Source organism: Podarcis raffonei, chromosome 12 (assembly GCF_027172205.1).
Source record: "Podarcis raffonei isolate rPodRaf1 chromosome 12, rPodRaf1.pri, whole genome shotgun sequence".
Classification (NCBI taxonomy): domain Eukaryota; kingdom Metazoa; phylum Chordata; class Lepidosauria; order Squamata; family Lacertidae; genus Podarcis; species Podarcis raffonei.
Genome location: NC_070613.1, coordinates 33,543,227 through 33,567,413, shown reverse-complemented (window position 1 = coordinate 33,567,413; position 24,187 = coordinate 33,543,227). Strand labels below are relative to the sequence as shown.

The 24,187-nt window shown below is 41.9% G+C and overlaps 1 protein-coding gene across 10 annotated transcripts in view; it reads right to left on the bottom strand.

Moving 5' to 3' along the window:
• Nucleotides 1-9,820: 9,820 nt before the first annotated feature.
• Nucleotides 9,821-24,187, bottom strand: part of HDAC9 (histone deacetylase 9) — a 472,213-nt gene continuing 457,846 nt past the window's right edge. For all 10 annotated transcript variants that reach the window (XM_053359136.1, XM_053359133.1, XM_053359143.1 and 7 more), the window contains 2 exons: nucleotides 22,595-22,748; nucleotides 9,821-10,518 (listed from right to left, as the gene is read on the bottom strand). In XM_053359136.1, the coding sequence (XP_053215111.1) occupies nucleotides 10,479-10,518; nucleotides 22,595-22,748 (194 nt within the window). In that variant the 3' untranslated portion in view covers nucleotides 9,821-10,478. The remainder of the gene's footprint in view (nucleotides 10,519-22,594; nucleotides 22,749-24,187) is intronic.

Below are 24,187 nucleotides of genomic sequence, written 5' to 3'. Positions count from 1 at the left end.
CAGAAATAGTACCTCGGGTTAAGAACTTTGCTTCAGGATGAGAACAGAAATCGTGCTCCAGCAGCATGGCAGCAGCGGGAGGCCCCATTAGCTAAAGTGGTGCTTCAGGCTAAGAACAGTTTCAGGTTAGGAACAGACCTCCAGAACGAATTAAGTACTTAAACTGAGGTACCACTGTAAAAGGTGACATGATAGAAGTTAACAAAATAATGAATGGCATGGAGAGAGTGGATAGAGGATGCCACAGTCTTCCACCTTTGAGTAACTGCTCCAGTGTTTCCTTCCCAATCACATATGTTCTGAGTGCGTACTGAGCTGCAGCCCAGAAGTTTGCCCATTCCATTGCTATGATTCCCAAGATAGTAATATCACACCAACACCAAATCCCATATGTTTCTATTGAAGATGAAGAAAGTTGGGGGCACATCATCCTTATCACGCCCCCCCACAGGAACAAAAATAAATAAATAATACCAGTCCACTACCCCCTAACAATAAGCAGAGCTTCCCCTCATTGCCTTCCCAGTTTTTGCCACGTAGCCCTGGTTTCAATTCTCTTTGCGTAACTACTTGCTAAAAAAATATCACTTGATGTAATTTCGCAGAAGGAAGCCTCTGCACTCCCCACCCACCCCTTTCCTGGTAAATGCTAGCTTCCCATTGAAGATTTCTCACCCACTTCTGATTTTTGCATCACAATCTGAGGCCTTTTGTAACACTGAATTCTGACATCTTAAACAACCACTTTGTAGCTTGGGCTACGGAGGATGAAATGAAGGCGCCGTGCTCTGTGCCTGCGTTTTTTTCCACGCACGTCTTCCTATGGCTTTCCATACATTTGGGAGAGGGCGGGGTGGGAAACAATAGTTCAAAGGGAGCCAATATTTGTAGTGGAAACTAAATAAAATCAGATGGGAATAAGCAACGGCAGGGTAAGGGGAAAACAAATTTCAATCAGCCAAGCTGGTTCTCACTCTTAACCTCAGTTTGAAGTTAAAGAGAATTTGATTGTTAAATGATGTCTTCCGTTGACTTCATAAGATTTTCGTGTGACCTCTTGGGACATATGGAACGTCTTTTCTCATATGGCTCTATTTTAGGCAACTTTTTTTTTTAAAGGAACTGAAATATTAGCGTGGCATCTGATGAACAGCCTCTTATCATATGAAATGCAGCTAATGGTTTCTTTCTTTCTTTCTCTCCCTTATCCCTGTTTCTTATCAGTGATAACAGGGCCAAATGAAATCACACCATAATGTTGTATAAAGATCAAGCTGACATCTTTGGGATCTGGTGTGCCTTCCTTTCTATCCCATTTAACATGGCATCAATGCATATTTTGACAAGGTGCTGAGTAGTCGTTCAAGCATGTGAAAACCACTGGGTGCCCATGCGTCCTCATCATCATTTAGACTAAGCTGTCTCAAAGGGTTGTTGAGGGCAGAAAGCATTGCTCTCTGAATTTGCTTTGCCATGTGACTGCACAGCCAGATCTGATTGGCTACATGATGCTATAGTTTCATTGCAGATGAGCTCTGGTTGGCTGCTATTATACAGTCAACCAAACAATGTCAATGATTTAAAATGACAGGCTCATAACAGCTGATGAGTGGGACACGGATCATACACACACAAAAATGTGGAAAGGTAAGATTTGTGTTTGGGGAGAGGGAAATATTTCAGACCCCATCTCAGCTCAATCTCCCTTTCATACCACAAATGTGCATTTGCATACACTCAGTGAAAATGTGATAAATAATAATTATTCTATTTTAAATATATTATTAATTAGTAAGCTTATTCATTACCTTATACTGATCATCTCTAGGTTATTTACAATGCAAGAAACATATATCAACTGTGGCAGTGTTTTTTTTCTGGAGGGACACGGGGGTACGCATACCCCTAAACATTTTGTGAATCTAAATTTGGCCTCATTAAGGGGCAGTATTTCAATATGAGTAGGAAAATGAGAGTACACCAAACCTTTTTTTAAAAGAAAAAAGCACAGACTGCTATAGACTCAAGTCAATTGCATGTCACGGGCACAGAAACACAACACTGGGCTGAGTTAATTAGCAGTCACAGAGGTCTTCCTCCTTCAATAGCCATGATTTGGTCAGAGACAGCACACTTCCTTTGTGCAGCAAACCTTTGGCCCTCCAGATGTTGCTGAACTACAACTCTCATCAGCAAGTCCCATCAATGGCCAGGGATGATGGGAGTTCTAGTTCAGCAACATCTGGAAGGCCAAAGGTCCTCCACACCTGCTGTAGATCCCACCCATCTCTACACAGCAGGAGATTTAGCAAGAGGCCTGGTTTGTCTTTAATACTGCAGAGCTTCCTTAGGAAGAGCTCGGTTACTCCAATCTCAACATCAATATTTCCCAGCATTCCACAAATCAAGTCAGTGCCCTCTGATGAATGGCAAGGAGATATCCTGAGGCATGCACCTGCTAGAAGAGGAGTAGATAATGTGGTGCCTACAGATGCTTTGGAGTACTACTCCCATCATCCTTGGTCATTGACCATGTTGGCTGAGGATGGATAGAAGTTGCACTCCCAAACATCTGGAAGGCTCCATGTTGGCTGCCTCTGAGCTAGAAAGCAGAATGGTAGTATCTGAAGCCCTGGGAAACTGCCCAGCCCCACATGGATCTGATGCGAAGGAACATAATCCCTCCCATATAATGGTTCATCATAGTTTAACTATTGATAGACAAACTCCTTATTATGGGGGGCAGAAGCCACAGATTTTATAATGGTGGAGATGTGTGGTTGACACATAATACAAAGAGAAAGCAGGAAGTGTAGGTCACTTCTGCTTCCTGTTGCTGCCTTTTGTAACAACCAAAGCAGCTTAGTAAGTTCTTGGGTTAAGAACTTAATTTGTTCTGGAGGTCCGTTCTTAACCTGAAACTGTTCTTAACCTGAGGTACCACTTTAACTAATGGGGCCTCCCACTGCCGGCGCGTGATTTCTTTTCTCATCCTGAAGTAAAGTTCTTAACCAGAGGTACTATTTCTGGGTTAGACGCTGGAGTCTGTAACCTGAAGCGTCTGTAACCTGAAGCATCTGTAACCCAAGGTACCAATGTATTGACTTTCCATTGCTGCAGCAGTGAAAATGCAATCCCTAGTGTTGATTCATGCTGTTCATGCCTAGAGTTTTCATAATGCCATATTCCATTTAAAATTATGGGCCGTTACTTCACAATTCCATTGCAAATGGTGGTGATGTTTGAATAGCATGCTACAGTCTCATGTTTCCTTATTTTTTTATGGGCTGTTTCAGCCATCCCATCCCAAATGTTTGTATAGGAAAACAGGAGCATGTTAAGGGTATATATGTACCATGTGTATATAGCTATAGCTATAGTTAGATATGCTGCCCACATTACTAGACTTCTAGCATTTTCTTCCTACATTCCATGCAACAGGATGTATGATGATGCAGTTCCCTATTTACTGGGGATAACTAGCTAGCTAGCAACTTTTATATGGCTTCTCATAGAAGAATGCTTGTAGAGAACAAAATGTGAGTTTCTTTTTAATGAATCATATCCTGCCATGTCCTTGTTTATTAGACCTATCTCATTTTCAGAACAACCTCCAGTAAACTCAGAGGAGATCATTTTGACTGTGCACAAATGCAGGAACAAATCAACAAAACATATGAAATCAAATAATTCAAATTCATTAATGTGTGTGGGTTTTCTTTTAAAGATCTGGTGTTCCAGATGTCAGCCCTTGAATGGGATTTTGATGAATATATCTAAGTATGTATGGAGCATTTTTCCACCAAAAGATCCACAAGTCACCAACATCTCACATGAGAGGGAAGTTCTGCCAGATGAAGAGGTCAAACTTTTTCAAAGTTTTGCAGTTACACACCTCAAGGTGTAGAAATCAAACACTGTGTGCAAGCAAGATGTTCTTAGCATGGGCAGTGCCAGGGGTGTGTGTGTGAAGGAGGGAAGTTCCCTCCTGCCCAAAAACTTGCTTCCCCTTGCCCTCACATTGTTGGGCTCTTGTTATTAACATGTGAGACACAACTCACCCATCTAGAAATATCCTTTGCCCCTTCTCCTTCTCCCCAAATTTTTTTGTGCTGCCACCACTGGTTCTTGACGAGACACCATTTTTCAAATGGAGAGAAAGGAAGTCCGGTTGGGCCCTGACACAGCGGCAAAAGAAACCGAACTAAGCATAGAATCGGAGCTCAAAGTTGCCGTCTTTAGATCTGCATAGTTTTCTTTTTCTTTCTGTGGTTTTTTAGGCTGACAAGTATCATTAGTTTCAGATTAATGCTCGCGGTTCTTTTTTTTTATGCACTCCAGCTTGATGGTGCTCAGAGACATTATATTTTAGGAGCTAAATCCCAACAATTCAACAAGGGTGGCAAGATCAGATGCTACTTCCGAAACTTCTATTTCATCCAGGTCCCCCCCCCCTTCAAGTGGATTCTTAATATATTTATATATTAAAAAAGGAGAGACAAACATCAAATGTTCTTATTTCAAACAGGGTTTTTTTTAATGCGCACAAGAATGAGAGTATAGCCAAATAATTATACAAAACACAAGACCAAAGGAAACCCCCCCCCCGCGCTTTCAGCCTGATTGAAGACTACATCAAGCAATCCCAAAGCCTACATATTTACAACAGACAAAGATTTGGAGCACAATATGACTTTCAGTTATTCACTGGATGCTCTCAGATACAAAAACGTATCAGGAATAATAATGAGAATAATGCTCCACAGGTTCCTCCTTGTCATACCAAGATGATTCCTTTTAGTGCCTTTTATAGTACCCTAGATGAGCTTTGCTCAGTTAAAACATTCCCAGTGGCAGTGAAGCCTTTGTGCCTTATCTGATGAGGTGTTAAATGCACATATGAGTTTTGCATGGTTGTTTTTTAACTCACAAAATGATATCTGTGGTAGGGCCTGACCAAGACTGGGACTGCAGTGTGTGGGTGGGGAGTAGGGATAGAGGAGAAAATTGATTCCGTGTGCATTTCAGCTGACTCTATCAAATTCACACTTTCCAAAACAGTATGAGAACCACAACACCACTATTCTTCCAAGTTCACACTTATCTGAATTTTGCGATGCAATTCTCCAACCAAACATTGTTTACAAAAATGGATTATTTTGGGGGAGGTGTGCATAAAAATGAATTCAAAAACACATATCAGAGAGGCTGTTTGCAAAAGTGTGTGCATTAGTCAATACAGCATATAAAAATGTGTTTGTTAAGAGACATTCGCACTAAAACGCCGATGAATTTTCATGAGGATTTGTGTGTTTTTGTTTTGTTTTGTTGTTTTTTAAAAATACAAGTTGTTGCAAAATGTGGAGAACTGAATATAAGACATGAAAAACGAGAAACAGAAAGAACCAACAATGACAATGAAGTGGCCCCAGTATCAGGACCTTTCCTCACCCCCACAGACCAACTTGGGACACCTAAGGATTTTGTTCCTTGGGTGACCCGAGGTGGTTTGTGGAGCTGGAATTCCAGAATAGAACATCAGTGGGAGAGCACTGACAGATCCTTCCATCCCTAGAGTGGAGGGAACTTTCACCGGTGTCAATGGCAACCCCAATCTGAAGGAAGATAACCATTAGGTAAGGGGGAGATTTTAATTGGGTCTGTTGTGCAGGAAGAAACCTATGTGTTGTGTCCCTGTCCCTGATTGGGAGCCTCCATGGCTGTTATTTTTAAAGTCTCATCTGGTTTGGCCCTTGAATAGTAGGCAAAATATACTCCCTCCCCACCTAGGTTTACCTTATAGTGGAAGTTGTGGGAGGCGGGGGTGAATTAGGGAGTCAATATTGACTTTACTTTTCCATATCAAGTGATCTTATAGTAAGCAGATGCTTTTTTTAAAAAAAATGGCATCATATTTTAAAATAGTTTGCAACAGAAAAAATAATGAGAGAGATGGATTATTCTTTTTTAAAATAGTGATTAAAAAAGTTCATCAAAGTCTATGGAAAGTTTTCGGGGATAGAAAGGGCTGCTGTGTATCTAAATTGTCACTTCTGCTTTGCATCTTAAACTCAGCTCTTCCAGAATTCAAGCACTTAAGTTTAACTCACTCATATGAATCCTATTCATCGCAGCCCAGTCAATATCATGAGACACTTGAGGACCAGACCAGATGAGATGTGGGGGATCAGTGATTGGATTGCCTGGTGTTTTAATATGAACAAAGCACAGCTGTGGGACCACCCCAAATTGGATTGCCGGAGGGGATCTGAGGGAGCTCTTTCCCTGACCTTGCGCCAATCTAAACTAGGCCCCTTTCAAGCTGCCTTAAAAACTGTGCCCCACCCTCTCCAGTTGGGACTCACATGTGGATAAATATAATGCCCTACACCCAGCCCTGTAGTCTCCCAACTCCATTTCTAGGAGAAGCTCTGTAACTACTTCTAAGTTGAAAACAATGGGAACCCAGATCACTCTCGTCTGTTTTCATCCTGTCTTGAAAGTCTGCAATAGGTGTGTCGGAAGTAGTTTGAATAGGGATCACTGTTCATGGTCTGTGCACTCATCCTTTTTGTTCCCCCTTTTCGGGGTCCTCCCCCCAAAAGAAAACACCTGCAAAGGCTGTTTGATCAGAAGGAACTGCACAATGAAAAAAACCTGTGGACACACTACAGTTCCTTTCAACTGCCTTTTAAAAAAACTGTTGTCTGTCTCCAAGCTCTAGCTGGCGTCAGCTACATTTGGATCTGGCTGCGTGTCACTCGCTTACTGCAGATGCGCACGCCAGCCTGGAATGTAATAAATACCGTTGGGAAGACCTTGAAAAATTAAAAGCATGATCTGTGTGCTTTCCTAGGAGAATTTGCTGCCAAATCAAATGTACGTATATTCAGAAGCGAGCCCCACTGACTTCAGTGGGGACTTGCCTCTGTGGGGACTTACTCCCTAGTAAGCGTGAAGAGGATTTTGCAGCCTTAATGTTGCATCAGTACGGTACTTTAAGAGAGTTTTACACACACACATACACACACACACCCCGCATAAGTGTATGGTGTAAGTGAAAACTTCTGTACTTATTATGGGCATTTATTCTTCTTGCAATTAATGGTGCAATATTTTGCATTCTTATGTACTGCTTTTTCTTTATTGTCTGAAAGTGCTTCTCTGTTATAGCTGGCTAACTTAGAACCACATACAGTAGTTTATTCAAGAGACAACAACGATATCCCTCTCTCTCCCACCTAGAACTGATCCAGCTGAAGTTTGCTATGTCCTTGCAACTGAGTTACTTGTGACCAACATAGTTTTAAAGGGGCATAGCCTGATCCTATGCATGGAAGTCAATCCATTACTTTGAATTCTCTAATGCTTCTGCCTCCATAAAGTTTCAACATCAAACAAGCATATCAACAGGCACCAGAACTACGTGCATGAACTTTTCTCCTCCGAAAGGTTCAGAATACAACTTGGAGGCAGCCCAAAGCATTTCTGTATGTGCAACGTTTGGGGCTTCAAAAATAATAAGAGGGGATTCGTTGGCTGGTGTTTTCTTTTGCTTGCTGTATTTAAACGGTTTCCTTATCGCAAGCACATCCTGATATCACATGGAGCTTGATGACCATGAATCCCTGGCCCATATCAAGGCGAAGGGCAGTAGCTCAGTCTCTGCTTTGCCTGCAGGAAGGTCCCAGGTACATCATCACCTGGTAGGGCTGGGGAAGACCTTTTCCTAAAGACCTAGTGAGCCACTGCCAAGACATTTTACGCAATACTGAGCTAGGTGAACTAACCCAGAGACTGAATACAAGGCACTTTCCTGTGCTCTTAACTTGTTTAGCTGAAGCAGTGTTGCAGCAGCTAGTGTTCCTAGACTGTGGCTTTGACGCTGCTGTTCAACTTAGTTTTAGCATGGCAAAATGAGGATGTGTTACACACAGCCATGTGTGAAATCGAAAGAGGAGTCTGGCTTACAGTCAGATAATAAACGCATGTTTACTCGGAAGGAATTCCTCCTGCATTCAACAGAACTTACTCCTGCTTTGTTTTGGCACAGTTTCGCAAAGTATCTGTAATAAGCCGAGTGCTCTGCAGCTAAAACAGGCACATTTCCACACTAGAAAATTAAAGCTAAATGGGCAAATCTTAATTGTTCCTATTTTATCCCATTAATTTCAGATTAGGCTTCAAAAGGAAAAGAATGGATTTTAATAACTATTAAGTGGAGGTTTGCAGCACTTCCGTGTAAAATATGATGCCACAAGTTTAAACCATGAAAGTCAAATAATAAACACCATTAGGCATGGTGGTTGATTTTTCATGAAGCATTGTTTATAGGACGACTATTAGACAATTGGAGTAATTTGTCAAGTACGATCATTCAGAGAAGCAGTTAGAACATACTGCCTTACAAATGTAATCCTATTGGAATCAAAGCACTAGAGTCAGTATCCATTTCCAGATAGTTTAAAGTTCTTCAGATTACCTGCAATAGTCAGGAAAACTGGAGTTGGATGATAAAGCTTTGAGGAGGGTTTGATTTTTCAAATAATGAGTTGTAAATGCCCATCTTATCATAACACTTTCATAAAGGCATGTTCAACCGGGCTGAATTCTCCTCCAACTTCCTATTTCAAGCACCGTCTCAAATTTCCAAGTTATATCAAACAGTTTCCATATAAGAAGGAAACAGTCTTTCAAATTAAAATGTTAATTGTAAACAAACCTAAACACATTGCGGGGGTGAAGATGGGGAGAGAGTGCAGGCCGCCTATATAACAAAAGAGAATTATATAATTCCATTTGAGTGAAATCTTTCATCTTTGATTTACAGGTTTGAGTCTGCTGTAACTCAAACCACATTTGTTCCATATCTTTCATACCACAGCTTTCCCTAAAATCTTGTTCTAATTAAGGTCCCTTTCAGATTTCTGAATAAAAAGCATGACAGTGTTCATTTATGGCTTTAATGTATCCTTTGAGCTTGGAAAATATATAGAAGAAGAGCATCACTTGTCGTTCAAACAAAGGGAGTCTCTCGGATACTGAAAAATGGAATGATGGAAGGTAGAGAATAATGCACTGTGTTCTTTAGATGTGTGTGTGTGTGTGTGTCAGGGGGGAGAGGGTACAAACAGCTACTGTAACTCCTCTATCACTATTTGCATCCCTTAAAAATTCTCCGATTCTGAATAAGTGCTATTTCCCTTTCTGTGACAATAAGGCAACATGTGTGAAAGTTTTAAACTTTCATTATCAGCAAAAGGCACAGTTCGTCATGCATCCACAGTTACCCACTATACTGGAAGGAGAAAAATAAATAACAGGAGACACCTCTTGGGTTGTTTTCTTTTTCTTTTCTTTTTTTTAGTACTAGGATCCAACCCTTGAAAAGCCTCAAAAAGAAAAGAACATCTGATGCTCTGGTCAGGTTTAAAAACAAGGAATCTGTGGAAGCATCCAAACCTTGAGGGAAATGCAGGAAGGTCCCTTCTGCTTGCTTGCCTTGAAGCTGGAGCACAGCGACAGCTTAAAGCAAGGTAAAGGCAGGGGATTTTTGTGTGTGAGCTAACTGGAATATTTGCAATCATATACTGACTAGCTGATATCAGCTCCAAACTGAGCAGCATTCTCCCGGAGTCAAACCACCGCTCGCTCTCTCCTTGCGGAGAGCATTTTGTTGCACGGGTTTATAAAATGCCACATGAAAAGTGAGAGAACAGAAAGCAAAATAACCCCCCCCCCAAAAAAGAGAGGAATGGGGCTAACTTAAAAGAGCAATGTTGCACATTTCATTAGGGGACAGCTGAAAAGCAGTGGGCTAACTCAAAAGAGCAATGTTGCACATTTCATTAGGGGACAGCTGAAAAGCAGTGGAGCAGAGCTCTCTTTCGGCTGAGTCCTCCTGACTCAGCATTTAAAAAATGGCACTACAGAGGAACGGCCCACTGTTTCATTACACCGGGAGCATTAAACCAATCCTATCGACTCTTTTGACAATGTGAAGAAAAACAAAACCCGATCCAGTAAGACATGTTCAAAATGTCAGAAGCGGTGGGATTTGTGACACTATTTTGTTCCTCCCCTTGATGTTTCTCAGGCTGCTTTCAATTTCCCTCAGCAACCATAGCTGAGAATGTAGAATTGCTTTAATGTTTCTATTCTACCATTTAGGTCGGCAAGTGGATCACACAGCACACGAAAGCAGGCTCTAGGCTCAGGCTCGCTTTGCAAGCTCTGGTTCCCTGTAACTTTAGAATGGCAGCGGTTACATCGAAGGAGTCTCGGAAGAGCCTTTTAAGTCCATCCAACGAACAAGTGAAGCTGCTGTTCAGAATTCTGTGCCCAGTGTTTATGCTCCATCTGATCTCTGCCACCCAAGCAGCAGACAAGACATGTCTAAGGGTGCTTTTTTGGGGTAAGAGGAGGGGGAAATACACAATGATGTCACACACAGGAAATATCAGAGAGAACTTGGCATTTCACAAGGCTGGCTCTTCTTCCATAGGCTCGCCGGCAGCTCTAGAAAAATAAACAGGCAATCAGAATATGGAACCAGAGTACACAATGACATTGTAGATTTTCATGCATAATCAAAGCTGATTTTTCAGCTCTCCCCCATGTTTATTTGTATTCTTCAGCTATCCATAAATAAAAATTTCTTTCCTAGGAAGTATAAACAAATGTCAAGTGGAAAAACATTTTTGTTCCAAGCAATCACTGCAAAAGGTTCCTGTTTATATTAAAATTGTCAGAATATTTTATAACTTTAGGTTCAGAAATGCACATGCTTTGTGTCAGCAAAATCAGAAAATTTAAATGGAGGGAAAGGTGCAAGCCCACCATCTCTCCTTCTTTCCCTCTAATTTATCCAATTTAACGACAGAGAATACCCTCTTCAAAATCAGGTAACGCATAAAGAATGTAGCAGAATTTCCAAGTCATCTTGGTCGCGCTGCTTCTCTTTCAAGACCCTGTTGGCTGCTTGCCTGCCTAAAACTTCCGAGCTCCAATTCTGAATTTGATTAGCAGACTGCTGCCATAAAGCAGGTATCTAATAATAATAAATAATCTGATTATGTACATCGTCTTTATTAGGAATCACCTGGGAGACAGCCAACAGGCTGAACTAAATTGGCTGTTGGGAATGTAAAAACAGAGAAGACAAAGTATTTCTCCCCCCGCCCCCTCCTGATTGCTCTGGAGAGTAAAGAATGAGAGATTATTTTTAAAAACTACATTGCCGACAGAATGAGAAATCAGATAATATGTGAATCTAATCCTACAGCAATGCTTGAGAACAAGCACACACACACACACACAAAGAGAGAGAGAGAGAGAGAGAGAGAGAGAGAGAGAGAGAGAGAGAGAGATTGTTACTGCTGGATGCCCATTTCCAGGGAAATTGCAAATACCATGGGGGAATTTATTAACATCCAAAATATTTACCATTGTAGCTTGCTTTGTGTTCCTTGAATTGCTGCAAGAAGGAAACTAGGGTGTTTCCCCCCTCTCATGGACAAGCATGTGCCTGGTGCAATGGTGATTCTTTCATGTTGTGCATGATGTGTCACAGTCCTCACACAAGTTTGACTAATGGCAGATAGCCCTACTCTGCTAGGAATAATATTGAGGGACTCACACAAGGGAGCCTTGTTTTTATGTCTGCAAGTGATACAGAATGACTTTTTTTTTACATTGGTTTGATGTTTCCTTTACATGAATGTAAGATACGTTAAGGAGTGCAAATAGCTACCTAACATACGTAACTTACATTAAACAGTGGACAGCAAGGTCAATAACATATTATTTACAGGAAACTGAACTGCAATGGAATAGAAACAGGGCTGAATGTGACTAATTGACTGCCAGTTTGTTCCTGGGCTCAATTCAAGGTGCTCATGTTAGTGTTTAAAGCCCTAAAATGATTTAAGCCCCAAATATCTGAGAGACTACTTCCATCTCTACAGATGCTCACAGAATGACCCTCACAGAAAAGCAGGGGGGCCCTTCTTGATAGTTCCACTTCCCTTAGAATTTTTGGGTTGTGTGGCCTGGGAGAGGGCATTTTCTGTGGGGTTCCCTCAAATTTCCCTTGCCACCTGAGATGTGTGTTTTCAGGGCCTGCTTTCCTGTGACTGTAATCTGTTTTAACTGTACTTAATTCTGAATTTTAAATTGTTCTAATCCATCCTGGAACCTGCTGTTGAAAGGCAGGTAATCAATTAATAATACAGTAATAATAATCAATTAATAATACAGTAATAATAATCAATTAATAATACAGTAGTAATAATAATATCAGTTGGAATGGAAATCCCTGCCTCCTTACATCCCTAAAAACAGGTTTATGAAAAACAGTCTCAAAGCCAGCAGTACTGTTAGGAAAAGGCGGCCTTGACTGGGTAAGTAGGTAGATGTGTTGATCCATTATTTTAGTTATAGATGTCTATTTATCATCTGTCTATACAAACAGCCCTCCTCCAGTGCTTTGCATAATATACAATATATTAGGTCCATCATGATACCAGTATTATGCATAGCTACCTGAGTGTCAGGTCCGATGAGCACAGTGCTGCATCCTTCTGACTGCATAGGTTCAAATAAAACAAACTGCGTTTTCAAAGGAAATATTCAACCAGCTGAAATGCAACCTCTAGCTTTTACTCAGAAATGCAAATAGGCTTGCTGATCAGAAGGTTGGTGGTTTGAATCCCCGTGACAGAGTGAGCTCCCGTTGCTCTGTTCCAGCTTCTACCAACCTAGCAGTTTGAAAGCACATCAGGGCAAGTAGATAAATAGGTACTGCTGCGGCAGGAAGGTAAACAGCATTTCCGTGTGCTCTGGTTTCCGTCACAGTGTTCCATTGCACCAGAAGCGGTTTAGTCATGCTGGCCACATGACCTGGAAAGCTGTCTGTGGACAAATGCCATCTCCCTCGGCCTGAAGCGAGATAAGCGCCACAACCCCATAGTCACCTTGACTGGACTTAACCATCCAGGGGTCCTTTACCTTTTACCTTTTGCAAACAAATAATGCAAAAAAAGGGAAGAAGTTTCTATTGAAACTTCAAAGAGTCAGAACCTCTTCCTCTACGCTAAACTGTTACAAACAAACTTCAAAGTCTTATTATTATCTTATTCAATTGTTGGAGCAAGGACAGTCCATCAAATTACTCTGGTGCTGTGACAGACAATATCAGCGCTACCATTCTGTCTCCACAGCAGCATTGGTATATCTAGATCTATTCTCAATGAGAGCAGAAGCTAGCAACGCCCGATGGTACCTAACTTCCCTTGAAAACCAAGTGATGTGATCAAAACCTATAGTGCCTGACTTTGCAGGCATGTGAAATATAAACACAACGGTGAAATTTCTATAACAGCTGTTCAGCATAATACAGCACAGCACCGAATGTTGTTCATTTTTTGGCACTTGTTTTGGAGAAAATGCATAGCTCATTTGCAGCATAACACTTTCTCATTATAAAGCTAAGCCTATCCTTGTATTTTTCTTGGTATCCTGGGTTCTGTAGATAAATTGTTGGACTTGGATCTTGGAAATGTCCATTCAAATTCCAGCTAAGATTCACTTGGACAAATTGCAACATCTCAAAGCTGGTTCTGCATCTGTAAAATGGAAGTAAGAGCAGCTTCCCTTAACATAGAAAGAAAAGGATTGCCTTGCTGGAGTGATCTAAACCACCATTTTCTTTCCAATAGTTGTCAACTGGATGACTATGTAAATTCAGCTGATGGCCACCCCTCCCTTCCTGTTGCCCCTAGCATAGGGTTGTTCTTGTTGTTGTTGTTGTTGTTGTTGTTGTTGTTTAGTAGTTCAGTCGTGTCCAACTCTTTGTGACCCCATGGACCAGAGCATGCCAGGCACTCCTGTCTTCCACTGCCTCCCGCAGTTTGGTCAGACTCATGTTGGTAGACTATGTTCATGTGCTCCCTTGGTATTGTGAGCAACAACAAAATGGAGATGGGGCCATCCCTACAATGTTCTGTCACTAGTGTTGAAGTAAGATTCAGCTGCATGCCCACTTCTCTTCTGCACATGGAATGGGAGAGGGAATCATCCTGTCTTTTGCCACAGGCAACAAAATATATTGGAGGCAGTAAAGACCATAAAGCAGTTTTATTTATATATCAGGGATGAGTAACTTGGGTCCCTCTAGTTGTTCCTGGACTGTAGCTCACATCAGCCTTGGCCCCTGGCCATGTTGGCTGGGACTGATGGGAGATGTAGTCTAGCAACATCTGGAGGGCCCAGGTTCTTCATCCCTGAGATATATTTATATATTTGGGTAGGATTTTTATGTTGTATCACTTCATCTGCCCCCAGAATAGCCTAAATTGGAAAGCATGCAAAGGCAAGCTCCCATACTGTTTCCAAAGTCAGTGATTATTTGGATATAGCTCTTGGTCCGACGCAAGGGTCTAATCAGTCTGGTGTAATCTCATTTCCAAAAAGGAATGGGTACTTATCAGCACATACGATGCGCAGGGCATTACAGGGCCATGGCTGCTGTTTACGGATCAATCTTTTCATTTAAATCAATCGTAGCCTCATTTTCAGCCCTTTTCTTTCATCTTGAACCAACCCCATCTCTCTTCCCTTTTCCCTCCCCCCTCTCTTGACAATTTCAATTAAGTTCCGAACGTAGAGAGCTCTCACGAACATAGAAAGCGCTGCTTTACCAAACAAAACGTTAAAACACCCAGAAAATCACAGCTTCCCCCTGAAGCCTGCTCCATTTGGCATGTCAGAACAAATCAAAATGAAATAACTGTTTACTCGATGATGTCACTTTAGCAAAAAGGAAGAACAAGAGGGAGAGAGAGAGAGAGAGAGAGAGAGAGGGAGAGGGAGAGAGAGAGAGAGAGAGAGAGGGAGAGAGAGAGGTGCTCAGCCAAACCATTCTCTTTCTTCTCTTGGTGGTAAATGAGTCAGATATTAGTTGGCCAGGGAAAGAGATGCTTTGTTCAAACTCTGAAATGGAAATGAATCATGCTACTCAGCGCACCAATATAACCTCCAATATAATTGGCAAGTCTTTTGCAAGGAGAATGTTTTTCTTACCAAACACACACACGCACATACACAACCCAAGACCACGTTCTGGATAACAGATGTCAACTAATCAATCAGAACACAGGGCTGGGTTTTCCTGTTTGAAGTGAGTGTTTTTTGTGTGCTGGCGAATAACACTGAACATCATGGGATGCCTTGCTGACAGTTCTTAACTGAGAGGAACCCTGGAGGAAATGGGAGAATGCTGTTGTCTATCATTGGAATGTGCCTTCTATCTAGTTGCACTATGATGGGTTCTTTGTGAAGACTGAATGACGACGTGAAGCACAGCAATTTGGGGTCCTTTCTCTTCCAGCCCCCAGTGCAATGCCAATAACCCCCCCCCAAGAGTCAGATCAGGGCCCCCACAAAGCCTTATGTTGCTTTGTTGCTTTTGTCTGCTGCTGTACCTTTTTCGCTCTATGCTTTCCAATATCTCTGTGCTTGCCTAGGTGCAGTTTTCCATTTTGCAAGAAATGAGGCTGTCCAAAAGTTCCTTGTGGAGCACTAAACAGCGCTACATGATGGTGATGATGATAGTGGTGATGATGATGATGCACAGCAGTGGAGGATATTTTTAAAAGTTAAGTGTTTTTTTAAAATAAAAAAAAAATCACATATTGCTCTGATTTTACCACGGCAACAAAAACTCACAGCTCTTCGGAACTCCACAGGCAACATTTGGACAGTCACGCACTGTAAGGCCCATTGGAAGCTTGTAAGGCTGGGGCAATGGATACAGGGCATAACATAGGAATAACAATGGATACAGGGCATAACTCTGGAAGAATGATTTGGAATTTACTGCATGTTATACTTTGAAATTATATGAAAATGATGCACAGATGGTATTTAACCCCAAGTAGGTTGGTTTAGATGTACAAAGTTGGATCAGATCTGTGTTGGAAATGCAGGGAAACAGAAGGAACATTTTTCACATGTGGTGGACATGTAAAATGGTTAAAGGCTATTGGGAAATAATCTACAATGAGTTTAAAAAAATGTTTAAAACAACGTTCTCCAAAAACCCGAGGCCTTTTTGTTAGGAATACTTCAGTCTGAAGTTCCTGGTTGTCAGAAAAAAAATATTTATGTACGCAACCACAGCAGCTTGAATTTTGCTAGCCCAAAGATGGAAAGTGAGTATGATCCCTAGTAAGGAAGACTGGTGACTTAAGATGATAGAATTTGCGGAAGCATCAGGTTTAACTTACAGAATAAGAAAGCAAGAAGAATCTTTATTCAAAATGGGGTGGAATTTTTTTGCTGAATATTTAGAAAATAATTGTGTACAATTGAAAACACTGGTAGCATTTAGATAAATTCAACAGTATGGTAAATATTTGAAGGATGTAAAATGCAGAAACAATTAGATTGGCCCCTCGGCCAGTAAAGTGAGTTGAGCGCCGCAACCCCAGAGTCATTCGCAATTGAACTTAACGGTCAGGGGTCCTTTACCTTTTTATAGTAAAATATGCAGGAATGATATAAGTAAAATGAACCATGAAAGGAAAGGAGGGAAGTCAATTGTTACATGGTATTATGTAAAATGTTTATTTTGAGGTGTATAAACTGAAAAATTAATTAAAAAAAATATAAAAAAGAAAGCTTGTAAGGCTGGAGTGACGGTGAAAGTTAAAATAGCATTGAGGCATTAATACACACCACTCAATCGCCTCCGAATTATGTTAAGACAGGAAAAAGCATGAGGCAACACACCCTCACTCCCCACCTAAAAAATATGAAACTTGTATGGATTTTGGCCAAAGAAAAATATTACCTTAAGTGGGATTAGGGGAGAAAGTGAATCCTTTTACAGTTCAAGATGATGAATGTCTACTGATTTCAGTACAGTGGTACCTCGGGTTACATACGCTTCAGGTTACATACGCTTCAGGTTACAGACTCCGCTAACCCAGAAATATTACCTTGGGTTAAGAACTTTGCTTCAGGATGAGAACAGAAATCGGGCTCTGGCAGCGCAGCGGCAGCAGGAGGCCCCATTAGCTAAAGTGGTGCTTCAGGTTAAGAACAGTTTCAGGTTAAGAACGGACCTCCGGAACGAATTAAGTACTTAACCCGAGGTACCACTGTACAGACTGATGAGATGAGATGAATCTGGAAACTGAACTACTGAATTCATGTGATGATGTGCCCTTGTGTCTTTATTTCTCTCATTTTCTTCAACTCCAGTCTTCATTTCAATTTGTGTGGTTGTTTTCCTTTCTTTCTTTTTTTTAAAAAAGGCTTGGAGGCTGAAATGACCACATGTGATCCTCTGGTGGCTTGATATTTGCAGAAGCAAATGCATTGTTAGAAGAGGAGAAGGTGGCTTTATTTAAGCTCCTAGCAAATCAATTACTGCTAAGTGGCAGTGGTTTCAAATTAGCACACTCTCAAAATATGACAATTAGCTGCTAATTAGTTTAAACTCTGTAATTTGATATGCCAAACTAATTACGCTTCGTTTTCATTAGCCGAAAACTTGGCTTTATTTCACCATAAAAATTAGGTTCACTCAGACTTAAATTATGGCTTGCATTTTGCTTCAAATCTCTTCACATTGGTAAAAGATGTTTCATGTTTACATCTTTGGCTGATAAAAAGAACTCAGCAGTTCTTTTACATCTGGCTCCCAAGATAAGTCAGGATCGGCACTAAAACCAATGAACTAAATTCTGCCTCCCCACACCTAAAATCCCCATGAAATTAAGCTGTAATCCTGAACCCTCACTGACCCAAGAAGAAGCCCCACTGAACTTCATGGGGTTTACTTCTGAGTAGACTACAGCTCCCATAATCCCCAGCCAATTATTGATAGCAAATTATCATGGATGTTGAGAGTCATAGTCCAGCAATATACAGGGACCCATGGTGGATGAACACTGGGCTACACCAAATGTCTCAGACTCCTTCTTTCAATAGTGTATCCAGCTTCACTCGCAACATCCAAAGAAGTTCATCTCTATGGGATTTGGTTCTCCTCTCCCTTTCCCCTTTCTTCCACTTAATGGATTCAGACCAGTTCCGCTACATTTGGACTCTCCTTTGCTGTGCAGAAGTGCCAAGAAGCATTTGGCATGAATAAACGCAAAGAACTCTATAACATCCTTTTTTACAGAGTCGCTTTTCTGACAATATGCTGTTCTGCGCATGGAACTATTCACACATCATATTGAAATACTTGATCGGTGAAGCGCATTGGCAGTTGTTCTTTCATTTTACGGAATTGTTAAATTCAGGTCCAAGTCAGTCGTGTTAGGTCAGTGTGAAACAACAGCTGGCAGGCAGGGAAAAGGAACACTCCCATCCTTATTCATTGACTAGCTGAAAGTGCCCAGTGTTGCCCAGGAATTCAAAGAAACAAAAAAACAAAATAAAAATTGAGATTTTTAAGTGGCTCGTGCAATTTGTTAGTTTTAGGGCTGTTTATTACCCCATTTCCATTCTCTCTGACATGGCCATGGCATCACTTGAATCCAGTTGTGTTTTTTTGGTGGGGAATGATGTTTACCATATTTTTCGCACTATAGGACGCACCGTCCCATAAGGCGCACCTAGTTTTTTGGGGGGGAAATAAAGGGAAAAAAATATTTCTCCCCCAGGCGCGGGGCTGGGGCGGGGGAAGCCCGAGCTTCCCCCAACCCCAGCCCCCAGAACAGGCAGCTCTCTGCAAGCCGTGGGAGCCCGGTGCCGGGCTCCCGCGCCTTGCGGAGAGCTGCGCGAAGCCTGGACGCACTGAGCTCAGCGCGCCCAGGCTTCAGCATGCAGGCAACTCTCCGCAAGCCGTGGGACCCCAGCGCCGGGCTCCCACGGCTTGCGGAGAGCTGCGTGAAGCCTGGAGAGCTTCAGAGAAAGCCTGCATTCGCCCCATAGGACGCACACACATTTCCCCTTAATTTTTGGAGGGGAAAAAGTGCGTCCTATAGGGCGACAAATACGGTAATTTGTTTTTTTAAAACCTTATCTCAGGCATAGGCAACCTCGGCCCTCCAGATGCTTTGGGACTACAGCTCCCATCATCCCTGAACACTAGTCCTGTTAGCTAGGGATGATGGGAGTTGTAGTGCCAAAACATCTGGAGGGCATGGTGAGGAGGGGGTGGCGATGAAGGAGTTGCTGCATCTTTTTTCCTCCTCCCCTCCTGACTGCACCTCAGAGAGCAGGAGGGTTGTATCCTGCTGGGCATTGCTTTGTCAGAGCATCCCTTGAAAGCAGGGGTACCAACTTGAATAAAATATTGGGGGGGCGGCAGCCAGGTAAGCCCCACACCACATAATCAATCACAGTATGCAGCATGCATGCACACCATTTGAATGGCAATGCCCACCAACTTTTGGGAGCTGCTGCCCTATCAAATATTATATTGACCTCAGCCCCTAGGAGTTGGCTCCTATGCTTGTGAGAAACCTGCTGGTGAAGCAGTCCTCTGCAGCCAGTGGGACTGCACCTTTGAGACATGTTTCCTGCTTTGCTGCTTCACGTGCTCAGCTGCTGTGCCAGGCATGTCTTGCCTCCTCATTCTGCCATCCCCAATAGTTGACCACCAACATGCCTCGGTTTGGTGTGGTTCAGGTCCCAGCTGTTCTGCGGCCACTATCAACAACAGTGCTGCCTCCTCCCACACTGTAGCTACCAGTTACCCTCCTGCAACGGCTGCTACATTGTAGGAAGTGGTCACCTGAGCTGGTCCCACCTCATTTGCTGTCTCCAACTGACTCCTGCACCAGCTGTTCAGCTCACCACCCTGATTCCAAATGGATGCAGGAGGTGTCCAAATACAGACCAAACCCCACTCCATCATTTCAGGAACTGTCATACCAAACTATAAACAGTCTATTCAAAGCCATCCAAACTAGCACAGTTTGGAACAGTTGGGTCCATTATATAGACTCAAAATTGTGCCTGAAGTTATCTAAATGTAGGCCAAACCCACTTAATTTCAAGAACCATTGGCCAATGATATCTCTGGAGACAGAGATGCATTTTGGAATATTTTGGCCCACTATCTTGATTCAAAATGGTATCCAAAGATGTCTAAACCCAGAGAAAAACTGGCACACCCAGCCCAGGAACTGCCATGCTAAATTGGATGACGATCTCTCAAGAGGCACCCAAACCCATGGAGAACAGACCGATCACCAAGACTTCCCCATAGGAAACAAGGAGTGGTTCGCCTTGTTCATCAGAGGACAACTCCTAATTTTGGCCAAGCAGATCTATGGAAATATATTTCCGTTAGCAAAGCTGTTGTTTGACAACAGAGGAAATCTGGGCCTATCCTTTTTATATCTAGGTGATACCAATTTAAAATTCAAAATATACAAGTTTCTATTCAATCAGGCTTTCCTTTCATTTCATAAACATTACTATTCAAATATTGCAACTGGGGACATGGCATAGGTGGGCTCCCTGCAGAAACATTTGCTACCAGCTGTGATCCATGGAACGCATTCTCTTCTCTGTCAGTGCCAACACAGAGAAACACATTTCCCCACTCACATTTTAAAAAACATGTAGAGAGGCAGCTAAAATAGTGGCAGATACCAACCAAATCATTATTTTATCACACATTTCCTCCATCATGAAACTCAAGGAGATATACATGGGTTTTCCAGATGATCTTCCACACAGCTATTGACAAGGTCTTGATCTGCTTGACTTTAGCAAGGTTCCTGCATCATGTGCTTTCGCAGCCAGCCCCTAACTCACTGCCTGCCACAAAGCCCCTGCCCATTTCACTGACCTGTTCATGTTAATTTGTGAAGGCTGTGCACTTTGCCTCTTGTGTAGGCTGGCACCTCCCCTGAATAAAGAAAGGGGTCTTGTCAATTTCAACGCTCCATCAGGTGAAATTGACAACATTTTGAAGCAAGGCATTTCCCCTTGAATATCCAATTCCCATGGGGAATGAAGAATACAATCTAGGAATAACGCACTGGAAGAATACACAAGGGTAGAAAACATGGCATGGGCTTTGCCATATATTGCAGGGTGATGCAAATCAGCTTCAAAGAACACAGGTCCTAGATAATGGCACTCTAGCATACAGTCCAATTGGTCTGGGATGACAGGTAATTGAGTAAAATGGCTAAGCCAGTCTTGGAAATAAATTTGTCCTTTTGTCACCTGGCTCAGAGCTTCTTACTGAGTAAATACTGCTTGGTGATCCAGAGAAATGTTACAACTTAATTCTGTAGCGTGGGCACCAGTGCTTGAACCCCCTTTTTGTGATGGTTCCCTCAGAAAGCTATGGCAGAGGGCATGATGTGACTAAAATCTGGAGTCAGGGTCTGGGGATTGTGGCGTTCATTAGGGCCCTCAACCTTTCCCTCCACCATTTTAGCCTTGTTGGGCTTGTTGATAAAAGTTTTGTTGGGCTTGCTGACAAGAGTGGTCAGAGTTTTGTAGGTGTGACAACAAAGTTCACGAAGATAACTTTCAAGCAGTACAAAACGATAGAATATTGTGGCCACTAGATATGGGGGGCCCTCCAAACTGGTGTTTGTTTGGATTGTGTGCATGTGTGTTGATTCTGAAACATGTCATTGATGCAATAATAGTGCATTAGTGGTGGATTCATACTGGACCATCCACACCTCATTCCAATTTATTAGTTGTTCTGCAATGCTTTCCCAGTGTTGCCACATTATTGCCAACCAAAGGGGAACTCTTGAGGTTTATAGCACAGCAAAACCAGGAAAAATGAACAGCAGCAGCAGCAGCAGCAGCAAACAGGATTGAAACTGGGACTGTATATAACCATTCCAATACCATAAGTGCTGGTTTTGACCTATAAAGCCTTAAACGGCTCAGGACCGCAATACCTCAAGGACCACCTCTTTCCATATGAACCCACCCAGACCCTGTGATGATCTTCTGAGGCCCTCCTTCGTCTGCCTTCTCCTCGAGATGTGTGGAGGGTGGCAACACAAGAACGGGCCTTCTCTGCAGTGGCTCCCTGCCTGTGGAATGCTCTTGCCAGGGAAGTTTGCCTGGCGCCTTCATTCCACACCTTTAGGCGCCAGGCAAAAACGTTCCTTTTTTAACCAGGCCTTTGGCTGATCTGTTTGACATTCTATACCCTTTTAAAATGTGGCTCTTTTCTAGGGGGGGGGCAGGTGTTATTGGGTTGTTGTTTTTATTCTGATTATATATGTTGTGATCTTTCCTGTAAACTGCCCTGAGACCTCTGGGTATAGGGTGGTATATAAACTCATAATAATAATAATAATAATAATAATAATAATAATAATAATAATAAATAAAATAAAAAATGCACAATAAAAAATAACATCTAGAGCAGCCCAGTTTCCCGAAAACCAAACAATCCATGGCAACCATAAAATGCTTCTCTGTCTCTGGTTGTTCCAACATTGTCAAGGAAAACAACAAGAAGTTAAAGCATGCAAAAAAAAAGAGTCTGGATTATTAAAAAAAAGGACTTAAAACACGTTCCTTCAGTCACACAACAGAAGTACGCAAACACTTGTCGCTTGCCGTTCTAAGATTTTGCACGTACCTGGCATGTTCATGTGAAAAAGGCTGGTCCACATCCACCGAGAGTAAGGCCATAGCTGAGACTGCCTCTGTCTCCTCTGTTTCTTGTTTCTGAGTCTCAGCCAGCTTACAACTAACTGGCACAACGTAAGGCTCCACAGACTTCCAGTACTTGCCTAAAGAAAATATACCATAATAACTGTGCAGTCCCATAATTTATGGGAAATTTAGCTAGCATGGTGGTATAACCCTAGTAATTGCTTAGGTCCAACGCAGAGTGCTTATAAGTGTGTGGAGTGGTTGCAACAGGGAATTTCAAACGGCTGTGATGAAGTTATGATTCTGGATCCCACAGTGCCAAGTTGGAAAGTGCTCTCTTTTCCAAGGTCTGTGTCACAGCCCTTCCTAAGAAAGCAATAAAGTGAAAGAACAGCACACAGTTTAATGAACTCTTAGTATCTGGGAAGCTGGAGCCGTTGGTGGGCTACTTCTAACAGTGTGAGCATTTCGGCATTTGCAAAATCGGAGATTTGTGAAATGGCAGGTACATTTAATGCAACCGTAAACAGCAGGCAGTGGGAGAAAAAAATCAGAGACGACAGCAACTAGAACAGAAGTTTGGTATGCCAGAAGGCACTACGCATCTGTGTTGCCAGAACAATCAGGTTTGTTAGTCCTGGATGTTCTTTTGCCTCTAACCTCAGGGCGTGCACTAGAACAATAATTTATTTAAAATGTTAATATATGTGCTGGCTGCTATGGGAGCACTGCGATATATTATAGGGTAGCTTAGAATAAGGCAGGCAAGGGAATATTGGTACATTATATAATGTGTGGAATTAAAAAGCAAACCAACCCAAAAACCAACCCTGAGTTTTCAAACCTCCTGCTTATTGCAACATCAAAAAGTCTCTGAAGCAAATTATCCAGGCGAATGAAGAACAATAGCTCATAAATGGTACATTATCCATGGCACATACTTATTTATTTTTATTCAGCAAGGTGTATATAACATTTAATGGATATCTCCAAGCAGCTTACATAAAATGGTATAAAATATCCATTAAAAATAGCAATAAAAACAGGCTTTTAAAAAGTAGCCATGTCGAAAGTTACCAAAATTTAGATAATGCCAACGGTTTAAAAGAGCAAATGAACATAATAAGTGTCTGGATTGGCTTCCTTAAACAAAAACAGTTTAAATATGTGTCAAAAAGGGCACAATGAAGGCTCCTGGTTACTATTAATAGGCAGGGAGTTTCAGAAAATAGGTGCTGCAGCCTATTTATTCCAGGGTGAGCAAACACACTGCAGTAGCTGGAGCCCAGATCAGTTCTGTGTATACACCCAGAAACTAACAGATGGCCTCAGGTTGGAGAACATCTTCCTTGGAGGAACTCCCAAAACCCATTAACTCCTTTGAAAAATTGGTACCTTTTCAAAGTTCAAGAAGCCAGCCTATAGCAACAAGAGGAGAAAGGAGCTAGAAAATCGGCACAAATATTTCCTATAGTTTAAGAATTCAAATTTGGACAAATAAATTGTCAAGCTTGGCTTTTATATTTATGAATACAATCTCATGTGGCAGAGTTTGGGGTTTCCTATGTCAGGGTGA